Raw genomic sequence first — 15,907 nt, 5'->3', positions numbered from 1 at the left:
TGGCAACATTGTAGCAAACAAATATTCACCCGGTACAAATTTGTTTATACTCAAAAGTTAACTAGTTACTTGTGAAGCCTGTTGGGTTATAGATTGGTAGCTCTCAGTGATTGTATTAAATCTAAAAGGCTAACCTATATACCTTCTAAGAGTGAGACTGACATTGTAATGTTATTCATTTAAACAATTGTCTATTTCATATTTGTTTCAAGGTATTTGTTGTATATGTAATTGTATGGGATTGTACATACATATTGCAAGATAAATAGATAAATAAGCTTTGATTAGGTCACAATCACAGTAACATTATAATATTATTTTCAAGCTTGCATTCATCACTACGTACTATGTGCAAGGTTAAAGCAGTGAGCACATAGTGACCACCTGGAGTGAAGTTGGACAATGCCAGTCTAGATCAAAGATGACTACTTATTGTACAAAGATAAAAATGTAATCATGAAGGAAGAATGCTGGAGTAATTTGTCTATGCAAAAACAAAAAAGGTTAGGTGACAATGTGACTGCCAAGGAACACATGAAAACATTTCTCCAAAACATGCAAAACAAAACATGTGACTGCAAGACGGTGAAGAAGTGCAAGATGAAGAACATGGATGATGGTGTTAGATGAAGACAAAGAGGGTGGCGAAGAGCAGACAGCATTGGTTACATTTGATAAAGACACTGCAGACCACATCACAAGGTATTTCTGGAGAATATGTTACCATTGACAGACAAGGAGGCCGTAGTTTGGTGATCACCACAGACGCATGTGTACTCTCCGGAATCTAGCAGAACCAAATCAATGACAACCAGTTCTGCAATGCAAGCTTCTTGGATAAATTGGTATTTAGAGCTCGGTGTGAGAATTGTTTTTCCCTTTTTCCACACTAGACAAGCATTAGCACTGGACAGCTCACACCGCAAACTTACTGCACTCCCTTCTATGGCTGCTTTGCTCCTTAAGTCATGTGTAAATCTCGGTAGAAGAGCTAGCATAGAATTAACAGCATGTTGAGTACATTTTGTTAGTATTTTTATTCTGAAGATAAATATGCACTACTTAAAATATTCATCCAATCTAAAGGTTGCTACTATACACAATCACCTTTGTACATTACTGCTTCTAATCTTGGTTTAACAGATAGATCGCAATAGACTGATGAAGGTCGTAAAGGGTCAAAGGTTTGGGTGAATTCCCATTTAACAGAAAGTTTTTATCACCTTAATTTTTACTCTATAATATCTCTAAAAGGCTGGAGATAGAAAAGAGTAGATACAAGTGGATTAAGCAGAGGTATTAGGTTATTCAAGAATTTGTAACCCTTTATTATGATTTCTCTTTCAAATTATTGAAATACATCTAGTGGATTATTTCAATATTTTATAGAAGAGGATTCTAAATAAAAGATAGACCGATCATGTTTATTTCTTTTGGAATGCTTGAAATTGGTAAAAATAACTAACAAAAAAAAAACCCTGTCTGATTGGCAGGACTGCTAAATAATTTTCTGGGATCCATACTTCACTAAGAGACAATCATTGTTAGAAGCTATGGAATACACTAAAGCAAGACATATCTCACACAACACAGAACATAAAAGCAAACGAAAAATGATGGTAGGCAGATGAAACAGAAGATGATCAAGATCACAAAGAGTTATGCAAGAGATAGTAAAACTGATAATGGTTGAAAACACAAAACTGTAAATCAAAGTTAATTATTATCGATATGTTACCATTGACGGTGAGAGATGCTGTTGTTTGATGATCTCCACATAAGCAAGTATACTCCCCAGTATCCTGGAGATCCACATTGCTGATATGTAGCTCTGCAAGAAGTCCTTCCTGGGTAAGTTTGTATTTATCACTGGACTGGAGAATCCTGTTTCCTTTCCTCCATTCTAGAGAAGTGGTAGCTCTTGTCAATTCGCAGCTTAGAGTCACGGATTCTCCTTCTGCAGTGTCCTTGCTCTTTAGCTCTTTTGCAAACCGTGGAGGGAGAGCTAGTGGGTCGGAACATGGAACATTTGTAATGCTTCATAAGTGTAAATATATTGTAATACAAAATGTAGGGGTTTCATCAATAAGAGAACAACTTTAGATGTTAAATTATGGAACCCTGAATGAAAGATGTGAGCAGTGAAGATAATGGACCCTTAAGATGGATGACGTGAAAAATTAAGATAATGACAAACAAACGTGATGTTAATTCGATTGAAAATTATGTTATATATTGTGCACACAGACACCAAAAAAAAATAATAATGAAGGTGTTAAAGTGACTCGTTATGGTGCACAGATGGTTGGACATCAAGACAGATCAACTTTTTTACCATTGATGGTCAGTGATGCTTTTGACTCTTTGTCTCCACACACACAGGTGTAGATTCCAGTATCGTGCAGATCCAATTTGTTGATAACCAGCTGGGCAATAAGACCTTCTTGTTGGATTTTGTATTTTTCGCTAGGTTTAAGAACCTCATGCTCTTTTTTCCATTCTAAGGAAGTGGTGGGTTTTGTCAACTCACATTGCAAAATGACTGATTCTCCTTCAACAGCTTCTTTGCTCTTCAGATCTTCTTTAAATTCGGGTGGAAGGGCTGGCAGCAGATGGAATATACAGGGCAGTGGTTACCATTGATTTATAAAATTCAAATAATTTACATTGCGGTAATTAGATTTCCTGGCAGCAACAATACAATCATAATATAAACGTAAACTTAATTTCATGTTTAACTTCTTCACTACCAATCACTTTTTGACTGAAAAAAATATATTGGCATAACATTTATTTGAAACTAAGGCTGCATAGCATATATATAAACATTTCATACCACAGTACATTTGGGTAAAGATTGTTTTGCAAACTTTGCAAACGTGAAAAATTACAATTATTTATTTTTTTACTTTCTCATTCATCCTTTTAAAAAGGAAAAGCTCTAGACAGCATATGGTGTCCTTTATTTTGCAATATTCACACAACATCTGAAATGTTAGTATAACATGAAAGCAAAGCAGAATTGAAGTCCAAGAATTGAAAAACAAAAATAAAAAAGATCTAGAAAACGTTTAGGACCTGTGTGCCAAAAGAACAGAGCAGGACTGCCCAAGGACAAAGGAGAACATCTATGGGAAGTCTCTCCAATAGGGCTATCCTGCCTGATGATATACGGATCTCTCGGTATGCACAGAATAGTAACCCTCAGCATTATAAATTGCAGTATACTATAAATGTAATGGTTATCCTGCTTAAAATAACAGACAAAGTAGCAAATTATATAGAATGTTACAATGTCACAGTTAAAGGTACATCCACACTCAGGCTTTAACTTGCCTTTGTGGTTACCACCAATATCTCTTAATTATATTTTATTTTCATATTTTGTATCATTCAAATATACAGAAAACAAACATTTACACAATATCAAATTTGTACGTAATACACATTTTTAAATAAAAATGTATCATTATGTATCCTTACACACACAACATATATATATATATATATATATATCAAACATCCTAGATGTAGAAACATACAGTGTTAAATGCCTTGGGGGAGGGTAGAGGAAGGTGAAAGAAAGGAGGGAGATTTTTTATTACTGCTTCCTCTTCTTTTCTCTCTCAACTGCCTCCACCACCCAATAAATAACTAAATCACTCATTAAATAACAAATTGGTGGGGAAGTAGTGTCACATCTTATAACATATTTCCAAGAGGTGATTAGATTGGAATAACGCCCAGGGGTTCCATAATTTTTCATAGATCTTCAAATTATTTATTTTCTTAAAAGCATATTTTTTTTAGCAGCCATCATGATATGGATCATTAGGTATTTTTCAGATTTTAAATTGGTTGTTAAATTAAAGTAAAAAAGAAAGAGTTGGGCATCCAATACTACCTATATATTCAAGGCTTCTTTTTCTTTCTGGTTTCCGCGCTAAGCACTCTGTGGAAACGGCACTGACCAAAGTATCCAATGATCTACTCGCTGCAAAATGTCGTGATCACTACTCTATCCTAATTCTTCTTGACCTTTCTGCGGCTTTTGACACTGTTGATCATCAACAGCTTCTTCTCATCCTCCGCAATATCGGTCTACAAGATATTGCTCTCTCCTGGTGCTACTCCTACCTCTCCCAGGGCTCTTTCAGAGTTTCTTTCTCTGGCTCTTCTTCTTCTTTTCCCCAACTCCTCTCTGTTGGTGTCCTCCAATGTTCAGTCCTTGGTCCCCTACTGTTCTCCACCTATACTGCCTCCCTTGGTAAACTCAACCCCTCTGTTCCTGTGTGTCCAACTTGTCTGGTTACAACTCCATTTTTTCAAATTTATATTTTCAATATAGATTTCAATTACTTCTATTGGAGTCAGATATGTAATGGAATTTTTATTTGAAAAAAAATGTAATATACTAATAGACTTAAAAATTACTGTAACAATTTTGTTATTAGCATTTATTTTTTTTAACGTGTTCTGGCTCTATCCAATATAACAATGATAATTAAACATTTCTACAGCTGAATGATCTGGAAAAGTACCAGAATGGGGGGGAACTTTTATTTACATTCCACGCTAAAAAAAATTGCAAACATATTGGCATCCACCATATCCATATCCACCATCCCTCCTCTTGTTTCTTCCATAGTTTTTTAACTGATATTCTTGATTTCTTATTACCACAAACAAACTTTAGAGCTTATGAAATTAAAATATTTCTTTTTTAGGAACTTTAAATGGGATAGATCTCAATAAATATTCTATCTTTGGCGTAAGATATGATCGAATTATATTTATTCTCCCCACCCAAGAAACATATAAATTGCTCCATTTGTGTATGGTTGTTTTTAATTCTGACCATTATTGATTATAATTACTATTAACTATCTGATCTAGATCGAAAGATATATTGATACCAAGATACCGTATCTCTTTCTTGTTCCAAATAAATTCATATTTTAATTTTAAATCTTCTACTTGTCTATGTTCGAGATTAGCTGTTATAATTTGAATTTTACTCACATTAAGTTTATAATTCGAGCAGATTCCAAATTACTTTACTATTTCTAGTGCTGCTGGTATGGAACAGTCAGGATTACCAAGTGTTAAGATTACATCATCTGCATACATCAAAATTCTACTTTCTATATCTGAAATTGAGATACCATCTATAATTTGTGATTTACGAATATATTCTGCCAACGGTTCTATGGAAAGAATGTATAACAATGAAGACAGCGGACATCCTTGACACGTGCCATTTTTTATTTCAAACCAATCTGAATTTGCACCATAGCCCATAACATTTGCAGAGGGGTTTGAATATAAGCTTAAAATATGTTTACCAAATGGCCTCTTATTCCAAAAGACTCCAGAAATGCTTCTAAATATCTCCAACTAACCCTGTCAAAGGCCTTTTTGGCATCTAACGTAATTAAAGCTGCTGGTATGGGTTTATGGTTAATTATAGAGATTGTGTTCAACAAATTTGAGATGTTATCTCTTCCTGATCTTTTATTGATTAAACCTGCTGTCAGCATTCACACGGTGATCTCCAGACTGCCAGACGGGGTCGCCCCTTTATTGCCCGAAGAGGGATTTGAACCTGTGTACTCTGCAGTTCTGGACATGCTCTCTAACCTCTGAGCCATTTCAGGACTTGAATTGCCTACAGCACTAAGGGGCTGGACTTCACCTGGCTCAGACCTGTCAGTAACTCTCCAGCTGAAGCTGATACCTAATCAACAAGGTATAAGACACTGCCCCTCCCTAAGGGCAGTGTCAGTTCAATGACTCTGGTTAGAGTATTGCTATTCCACGTTCCAGTATTGTCCTGACCTTGGATTGCTACTCGTTTGTACCCTGACCTCTGGCATCCCTTGACCTCGGCTTGCTACTCGTATCTCCTGATTTCTGGCATCCTCTGACCATTGGCTTACCTACGACTATTCTCCTGGATTTCCTTTTCTGTACTGCGACTTCAAGCCTTCACCTGCACAGCCCCGGTGCACAGATTCACAGGCCAGGTGAGTTCTACCTTGACCACCTTGGCCTGTGTCTAATTGCAAGGGTGAGCATATCTCTGCATATTGGACTCCCAGCAAGGTAAGCCTGACACCTGCTTGGTTATGATGTACCAAAACATAAATTACTGATTTTAAACTTTTGGCTAGTATTTTTGAATATATATTTTTATATTTGTATTTATTAAAGAGATTGGATGATAATTTGAAACAAAATATGGATCTTTTTCCTGGTTTTAGTATGGGAGATATTGTTGCTTTATGTCTTGAATACCGTTAAACATATTCAGTAAAATAGGGGAAATAAGTGGTTCTAAAGTCCTAAAAAATATCGACCTATATCTAAATCTACACATTATGGAATTGCTATCTAGTCTTAGTTAGAGAGGAGAGAGGGCTCATCTAAAGAGGTAAAGGGGTGTGGGGATATTGGAACACAAAATAATAGAATCTATCAAGATCCCAGTTAGGAATAGTTGATCCTAGAATACATTAGGAGGCAAAAGGTGCTCTGCTACACTAGTCATCCTATTCCAAATTTTAAAATGTACAGGCAATGTGAAGCACACTGAATATACTGTCCTAATATATTAAGGTAGATAGACAGAGAATGACAGAAAAGTGTAATAACTCGGCTTAAAAACAGCAAGTTTCTGTTAGCCTTATACACAGCCCTCTATCCCTTAAAATTGACCTAATATAAAGTAGGGTACAACATTGAAAAACTTAAAATGAATGGTGCAGAATGTGCACAAGTGCACATGACTGTGAGTTGAAAGGCCTGAAGCGCATTTCGCTGCTGCAATGCACCTTCATCAGAGGAAACCCAAGACTGGGAGCTCTGATCATCTACAACACCAGATAATCGTGGATAAGCTTACCTGATCAACAAGCAAAGACGGTTGGGCCAGCAAAAATTATTTTGTTATTCCCATATACAGTACATATGACAAAATTATATAAAAATGGTCAAATACCTTGCTTATAGGTATTTGTAAGAACTATGAAGGCTTTGCAAGCAGTACAGCTTACTGAGAATGGCAACAGTACGTTAAAAGAATGTCTGCATTTTAAATATAAAACATATTAAATAAATAGCTTTACTGTGACGCCTTTAAAAAAAACACTGCCTTCAGAAATAAATTAGTAATAATTAGTTGAATTGTTCTATTACATTATTACATGGTCCACGATTAAATCTGTTTCTAGAAGACCACACACTTTGATTATTAACGTTAATATGTGAACATAACAAAATCAAACAATAATAATTAAAAGTTATACCAGGAAGAAAAATATCTAAATTATGAACTTCTCTGAAGAAATGAAGAAAATATGGAGCAACGTTGACCTGATAAAGAGGATTATAGTCAACAAGGTAGTTTAGAGAAGAAAGGTAACTCAGAAGAAAGTGGACACGAGAAGAGAGAAAAAAAACATCAAATCCAGCATCATGATGTGATAATACATTTAAAGGGGAAGGACTAAAAAATGGCAGATTGATGGCAAAATAGAAGGAGCAAAATACAAGGCAAAAATCTCATGGTCTGCAAAGGACCTGGGACTAGGGCAGAGTTTTATCTTCTATAAGAACACAAGATCTACACAATAGCCAATTTAAATACAAGCATGTAATGTAATGTCTCAAAACAACCTAGTCAAAGCCATGGCTTCTGTCAACTGAGATTCTGTGACAACACTTAAAATCTGATGTTCACCAGCATTCCTCAATCTTGATATAGCATGAGCAAATTTTCAAAAATCAATCAAGAAATAAATTAATAAAAGGCAAAAATAGCAATATCCAGATGGCAAAGCCGCTAAAGACCTCACAAGCAAGTTTCCCGGCAGGGATTGGTGTTTGCCTCTTATCATTTGTTTTGTCCGTAACAAGTAATTATTTTTTGGGCACTCATCGGGTTTGATAGTATATGACCAATACAGACAAGAGAGGCTAACAGTAGAGGGAAAACATTGAAAAATATAATAAGAAAAAAATCTATTTACTCTCTGATACTTACATAGCTGATAACTAATTAACTGAGCTATTTCTTCATACTTTTTCAACTAGGTGTTGTTAGTTCAAGGTTGATTAAAAGAGAAGATAATAATAAAAATTTATGGTATAATAAACTAGAACCAAATTAATAATAGGAGTAAAATGCCATATGAGTCCCTATGCCCATGTTTAGGAGGTTCATTGTGTAAACGGTCCCAGATTTGGTGTCTTGTCTACACTCAGTGACAGCTTCGGGGTTTGGCCATCTCACAGAGAAAGTAAACCTCCGAGTTACAAAGAAAACATCCAAAAAGATATTTTTTGAGAGTCATCATTGGGAATTAATGGCAGGTAAAATAAAATGATGCAATCAGAAAAGTAAAATACATTGTCCGTGTAAAATGATAAATGCACACTGGAAAAAGTAACAAGTATAAATACAATTTAACCCACAGACTTTTTCATCATTCTAAGATATTGCTTTGTGTTTTATAGTGAATTGGGCTCCATTATATTCATTGTAAATGAATAGCTTGTGATATTAACAGTGCTCTGTTGTCATACATAATATTTATCACTTAGTATCATAAAATATTGCTTTGGCACAATATATTCAAAATCTAGAAATACTTACCTGGTGGAGGTACATGGACATATGGTTGTATTGTTTACCTTGCATTGATTTGTATCACACAAAATAACTTTTTATATAAAACCAATAGTATCGGTGAACAGGAATAGGTATTTGTCAATCACAGGACCAGCCATTTACTCCACCACAATAAAAAATCCACGTAAGAACTTATTTACTAACCAATGAATGTGTTGAATTGATTTTCTAAAATGAATGTTGAGCCAGCTGTGATGGCAAGGTAACAGCAATGAGGAATATTTCCAAAGGGATTATTTGGTCCTTTATTTTGCAATGAATTCACCGTCTGTTTTGAGAACATACCTCCATTACTCGTGACAATCTGCCGACCGCAGATACTGTCCACTCAGCTCTTGTTTATTCCTTTGATTACGTTAAAGAACTCACAATATTTTCTTTCTTTCTCAATCTCAGAAATACATTAAATGTTTTGTATAATGTATATTATTATACAGAGAAACCATTGTATTGGAGTATTTTATAATCCATACTATAAAATAAGTACTACGAACAACTGCAAATAATTTTGGTTCCAAAATTAAATAATCAAAAGTCACGCTATGATGAGGAAAAAAAGGGAATTGGTGGCACACCCGAAACATGTATTTGTCAACAGTGCACACACAGAAATACAGTTATATTTCATAAGGCTACTTAAAGTCAACTATCTCAGCAAACAAATATGGGGATTCAGTTCCACCATACGGCCATATTGTGTTAAGCCCACCACTACTTCACAGTGCCCTAATATCGGTGGTTCTTACACTAATTCCAACATGACAGACAAATTAAATTGTGGTAAATAAGCTAAAGTGTATTTAAATAATCTTAACATAATAGAACATTGTGAATATATATGAAGCTAAATAAATGTGATAAAACACACAATTGAAAATAAAATACAGTGTCAAAACTTAACAATTAACATGATAGTGCTTTTATGTACATACTCACAATGCAAATTACATATCTACTCTATATCAAATGTAGGTCCAAAATAGCCAAAATGGAAAATTTCTCCAAACCAGATATGCTTCCAGATTGGCTACTTTAATCTTAAATTGAAAAATCACTTTGAATTTTCAGTGAATATCCCTGGCATTTTTTTTTTCTTAAAAAAATACACTTAACTTTAATATTTCCTATTTCAGTGTACAAAACACAATGGTAATTTCATCATGCATTGCTTATCTCTACTCCTGACAAATAACATACCTGGAACTTATTCCATAGAGCACGTAGAGAGCTCTGGTCAAGGTGGGCATAATGTGAGAGAAAGGCCTATCTGTGCATTCAGGACACTATACCTCTTAGACTTATAAAAGTGTCCATAACAGGAGAGTATGCCAAAGTTTTAGAAATTAAGCCTTCACTATAGAAACCAATGGATTCCACCGGAACATGTTCTTGGTTTTCATAGTAATAGCTCACAGTTTGAAATGTTCTCAATGTTTTCTGCTAGATACATAAAAATTCCAGACTATACAATCTTGATAGCCAAGTCTAAACAAGATCTAGGTTGAACCCAAAATACTGTATTTGGCCATGTTCTACTGGATTTGTGTTGTCTACAATGTTCTGTGTGGAATTTTGCCAATTTAGGAGAATCAGAAGTAAGTCGCAGAAGGTTCTTTGCATCAAAGGTGCTTCGTATTCTATATATATTTTTAGCTTTTCTTTTAGTAGCACTTTTATAAATTGTAGCGGAGTAGAGGTATGATCCAAGGTAGCTCCGCTGGTAGACAGGAACAGCAATCCAATACAGGTATCAAACGGGTAGCGTAGTTACAATCCCTTCCCTCCAAGAACTAGACGACACATAGCTTGGAGGTCAACTGTCAGCTTTATTCACACAATTTCTTTTATGGCTTTTTCCCATGCAAGGGAGGTAACTCAAAACAACCAATCACCTCACAATCCCCTCCCCTCCCTCTCCTCCCCTTAGATTAGCAGGTAAATTAATTAGAGGGAACCGAGTTTTCCCCAGTTTCTGAATGTCCCCTAAATACGGGGGGTACGAGGATAAATGAGGGGTCCCCTGGTAGGTCTGCTCTGGGTGAGAAACATACTCAAATTTCACCCAGATCAGACCAGGGGTTCGGGAGTTACAGAGATTTTAAGATTTGACCGACTGCAGGGACACAGTAGCCGAAAACAGCTCCATAGATCCTGGCCCTGTAGTCGGTCTACTTCACTGAATAAAAAGTGCCGAACGGCTCAGCCATCCGACCCCAATCTTTGGTTCGGATGAATCCCCTAGACTGGGGAATGCAAACTACCGAACGGCGGGCCGTTCGGTAGTTTGGATCATACGGTTTGGTGATCCTGGAGGTCTGAGCGGTGTCTGGGTAGTCGAGCGTCCGATTTTAGTTCCAGACGCTCGACGACCAAACACCGCTGTTCGGCAGTTAAGATGGCCGCCGCCACGTGGAGATTAGGCGAACGGCGGCCACCCACGGACCCAGTTAACAATACGTGCAACATTGTGTCTCTCTGAACAGGAGACACACGACCACAGCAGGGTGGTCTGGCATTTCGGTACTTTTAATCGGTTCCCGAACCGGGTAAGTATATCTGGCTCGGGGACCGATTACATTAACCTGCTGGACAACATACATTATATACATAGATATATAGAAACGTTAGAACCTAGGGGACTCAACATAGAATTTGATTTGTTTAACTTTTTAAGCTAAAATTGTAATAATTTATTGTTTTAAATTTATTATTTGTTTTTAATATTTTTAATATTAATAAATATTTTTTTTCTACTTTAGAGATATCTCCTAATGCTGGAAAACATATTTTTCTCCTTTGTATTACATGTATTAACTAATTTTTGCTCTTATTTTCTGGTTTTCGTATATTGTATATTTTGAAGTTTGTTTCTTTTTAAAAATGTCCCTTTTTTAAAAAATGCCTCACAAAAATGTCTCTTTAAATAAGTCTATCGGAATATTCTCCTTGGAATTATGTGATTTGTAATAATATATATATAATTTATATAAGTTTTTATAGCTACATTTAGGTTTTTTATAAGTATAGTAGTGTAAAGTCATTATTTTTAATTGAGAAAGTTCTTATAATAAAGTATAATTGTGTGTTTTGTGAAACATGTATTTAATTGACACCAGCGTTAAGGTAAAGGACTTTGATTGCCAATTTCCCATGTTTTACCCATTAAGATGGGTATAAAATAACGACTAAGACTTGCATGGACAGATCTGATGAAGCCGTGAATACGGCGAAACGCGTCATCACGCAAAGTTACGCACCTTACGTCACGCATACCGAGAAGTCCCTCCTCCCGGAAGTTTTTTTCGTACACAGACGGTTTTTTTCGTACACAGACGGTGATCTTAGCGGCGATCAACACAAAGGGACAGTCGACACCCTGAAGCTGCTTTTTTGCCGGACTCTGTGTTTATTTGAAAATTGGATGTGAAGGAAGGTGACTATTCTATGCTGTGCTGGGCAAATAAATTTTTGTGAAGTATCTCCGTTCATGCAGTCGTATATTTCAAGAAGCGATTAAAGCTAGAGCAGGCTCTTTCTGCTCTATGTTTGTGAGTGCACCCTTCTGGCATTTTATATTTATATTCATTTTCCCAAAACGTTTTTACACTATCATGTTTTTTATGTCTCTCTTTTTTCTTTATGTATAAATCGAGAGGATATATGTATGTATAAATTTGTTTACGTATTTAAGTGCACTTTATAACACTTTGCACTTTATTACAATATACTGCACAAGTTGCACTTTTGAATCACTTGGGTCTTAAAGACACAGCGCACCTTATCATTGTTTTGTATTCACGAGAGTGTTTTGAGGAGTTTTTACACTTATTTTTTGGTGCAGCTTCATTTTAAAGTAGATTATATTGATTGGAGACTAATATTTTACGAGCGCCTACTTTTTACTTGTTTCTTTTGTATATAGATATATAGAGCTAAGTACAACGGCATTATAACTAAGAGTCTCTGGTGGCTGCTTCTGCCACAATGCTCCCCCAGAACCAAGCCAGCATACACAGTCTGATCCCAACGGATCGGCTTGGGGATGTCTGGAGGAGTACCCACAGATCACTTGTCCAGTTCTGTTTGTCGAGATAACCCGTCAGCATTTCCATTGAGCTTCCCCGGGCGATATTGGATATTGAAATCAAATGGCTGAAGCGCTAAGCTCCAGCGCAGCAGTCTGGCATTGTCTCCTGACACCCGGTTCAGCCAGACCAACGGGTTGTGATCTGTGAGCAGGGAAAATGTTTGTCCATACAAATAGGGCTGTAGTTTCTTGAGGGCCCACACCACGGCAAGGCATTCCTTTTCGATGGCGGCGTAGCTTACTTCTCTGGGTAAAAGTTTTCGGCTGAGGTAAGCTACGGGGTGTTCACCGCCATCGGCTCCGATCTGGCTCAGTACTGCTCCCAATCCGAACATTGAAGCGTCTGTATGGACGAGAAAGCGTTTAGTCGGATCGGGAGCAGCCAACACAGGGGCATTAACAAGGGCATTTTTTAGGAGTTGGAAGGCCTGTTCACACTCTGGGGCCCATACTACTAATTTGGGAAGGTTTTTGCGGGTTAAGTCGGTAAGGGGCTTGGCTAGGGCGCTGTAGTTAGGTACAAACTTTCGGTAATATCCTGCCGTCCCCAAAAAGGCTAGTACCTGGGTTTTAGTGCGGGGAGTTGGCCATTTAGCTACGGCCTCTATTTTGGCTGGTTCGGGTTTTTGGTGGCCGCTGCCTACTCGGTGTCCGAGGTATTGGACCTCGGCCATCCCTATATGGCATTTACTGGGCTTGAGGGTCAGTCCGGCTTCCCGGATGCGGTCTAGTACTGCTCCGATATGGTCTAGATGATCGGCCCAGGAGTAGCTAAAGATGGCTATGTCGTCTAGATAGGCGCAAGCGTATTCCTGAAACCCGTCCAATAGTCGGTCCACCATCCTCTGGAAGGTGGCCGGGGCGTTCTTCATCCCAAATGGCATGACCCGGAATTGGTACAGGCCAAATGGGGTGACGAAGGCCGACTTGGGAATGGCGTCCTCGGCTAGAGGAATTTGCCAATATCCTTTACAAAGGTCAATGGTGGTTAAGTATTTCCCCCTAGCCATTTTGTCTAATAGCTCGTCTATCCGGGGCATGGGATAGGCATCGGATATGGTTTTATCATTGAGCCTCCGGTAATCTACACAGAAGCGGGTAGTTCCATCCCGCTTTGGCACGAGTACTACGGGGGATGCCCAGGGGCTATCGGAATGCTCAATTACCCCTAACTGCAACATTTCCTTCAGTTCTTTGTACATGTTTCCCCTCACTGCTTCGGGAATGCGGTAGGGCGGTTGACGGAGTGGGATCGGATCTAGGGTTTCTACCCGATGGGTAGCTAACGGGGTATATCCCGGGAGGTTGGAAAAAGTGGCTCCTTTTTCCCTAATTAAACTTTGGGCCTGAGCTTTTTCCTGGGTATTCAAGCGGTCTCCTAGCTGTACGGCTGCGAGATCCTCTGGGAGCGTTCCTCGGGCCAGCATGTCAGGGAGGGGTAGGTTATCTGTGTCCTCTGCAGCCGAGGCGCAGATGGCGGATACTTCTTCCGTGCGCTCGTGGTAGGGCTTCAGCATGTTCACATGGAACATGCGTCTGTCCCCGGTCCCGGCGCAGGGGCCGATTATATAGGTGGTATCGCAGACCTGCTCTACCACCTTGAATGGGCCCCGCCAGGAAGCCTGCAGCTTGTCAGTAGGGACGGGGCGTAGGACTAGTACCTTCTGGCCGACCTGAAAGCTGCGGTCCCTGGCTCCCTTATCATACCATTGGCGCTGGCGTGTCTGGGCCGCCTGGAGGTTGTGGCGCACAGCCCGGGCCAATTCTTCCAGGCGGTTCCGAAACTCCAACACATACGGTACGATAGGGGTGCCGTCAATGGTCGTTCCCCCCTCCCAGTGTTCCCTTATTAGGTCTAGTGGTCCCCTTACCCTCCTTCCGAACAACAGTTCGAAGGGAGAGAACCCAGTGGACTCTTGGGGCACCTCTCGGTAGGCGAACAGGAGATGGGGTAAGAACCGCTCCCAGTTCTTCTGAGTGGCTACGAACGTGCGGATCATTTGTTTTAAGGTCCCATTAAACCGTTCGCAGAGGCCATTGGACTGGGGGTGGTATGGGGAATTAAGGATAGCTCGGACTCCGCATACTTTCCAAAGCTGTTGCGTGACCTCGGCCGTGAATTGGGTACCCTGATCGGAAATGATCTCCCGGGGAATCCCCATACGAGTAAATATACGCATGAGGGCGTCTACTATGGTCTCTGCGTGTACATTCGTCAGGGCTACTGCTTCGGGGTATCTAGTGGCATAGTCTACCACGGTCAATATGTATTTCTTACCCGACGGGCTTTTTTGTTTCAGCGGTCCGATAATGTCTACCGCTACCCGGCTAAAGGGTTCTTCAATAATGGGCAGGGTGTGTAGTTTGGCCTTGTATCGGTCCCCCCGCTTTCCCACTCTCTGACAGGTATCACAGGTATTACAGTATTGTTTAATATCCTGTGATATCCCGGGCCAGAAGTAGTTCTGGAGCAGCCGATGTTTGGTTCGGCTGATCCCTAGGTGTCCGGACATGGGAATGTCGTGGGCGATCCGCATTAACTCTTGTCGATATTTTCGAGGCACAATTAACTGTTTAATGGGTACAGGGATTGACCCGGCTACTATCTTTTCTGCATACCGGTTGTAGGCGGTGTGCAAATTCTGCATGTGAGTCTTTTTCTGATTTGGGTAATTTCCGGAACTGTGTTCGGTATGCTTCAGGCGTAATGGCATACCGTGCGAGCAAGGTTTGTTTTACCTTTTGATAGTCTCGGATATCCTCTGCCGGCATAGCTCGGTAGGCATCTGCTGCGCGGCCGGATAGGTTACCTGCTAGCACTCGTACTTGGTCTTCAGTGCTAATGGCATGCAGCTGGCACAAAAGTTCAAAGTTCTGTAAATAGCCATCAATGTCCCCCTCGGTATCATTAAAGGCTTTAAATACCTGGTACGGTATTTTAGCTTTCGCTGGCGGGGTGGGGGCCGCTGTTGCGCTTCCCTGCGCTGATCGCTGCATAAAGAGAGCCTGTACATCGTTGTACACCTGGTCTGCTTTCTGTGCTGCCATGGCTGGTGAGAATAGAGCCATCCTGGCCCTATATTCTCTGGTAAACTCAGTTTCTTCCCCCTCCCTTGGAGGTGCTGCAG

At 39.1% G+C, this 15,907-nt stretch overlaps 1 protein-coding gene across 30 annotated transcripts in view; it reads right to left on the bottom strand.

Annotated features, from left to right (window-relative positions):
* Window positions 1-15,907, bottom strand: part of OBSCN (obscurin, cytoskeletal calmodulin and titin-interacting RhoGEF) — a 344,733-nt gene that overhangs the window by 217,414 nt on the left and 111,412 nt on the right. For 28 of the 30 annotated variants that reach the window (XM_063452748.1, XM_063452749.1, XM_063452760.1 and 25 more), the window contains 2 exons: window positions 2,336-2,602; window positions 1,739-2,005 (listed from right to left, as the gene is read on the bottom strand). The exons of the other annotated variants lie outside the window; for them this stretch is intronic. In XM_063452748.1, the coding sequence (XP_063308818.1) occupies window positions 1,739-2,005; window positions 2,336-2,602 (534 nt within the window). The remainder of the gene's footprint in view (window positions 1-1,738; window positions 2,006-2,335; window positions 2,603-15,907) is intronic. 30 annotated transcript variants of the gene reach the window in all.

This window comes from Pelobates fuscus, chromosome 4 (assembly GCF_036172605.1).
Source record: "Pelobates fuscus isolate aPelFus1 chromosome 4, aPelFus1.pri, whole genome shotgun sequence".
Taxonomy (NCBI): Eukaryota; Metazoa; Chordata; class Amphibia; order Anura; family Pelobatidae; genus Pelobates; species Pelobates fuscus.
Note: the sequence above shows the minus strand (reverse complement) of the source record. Positions and strands in the feature narration are given on the sequence as shown.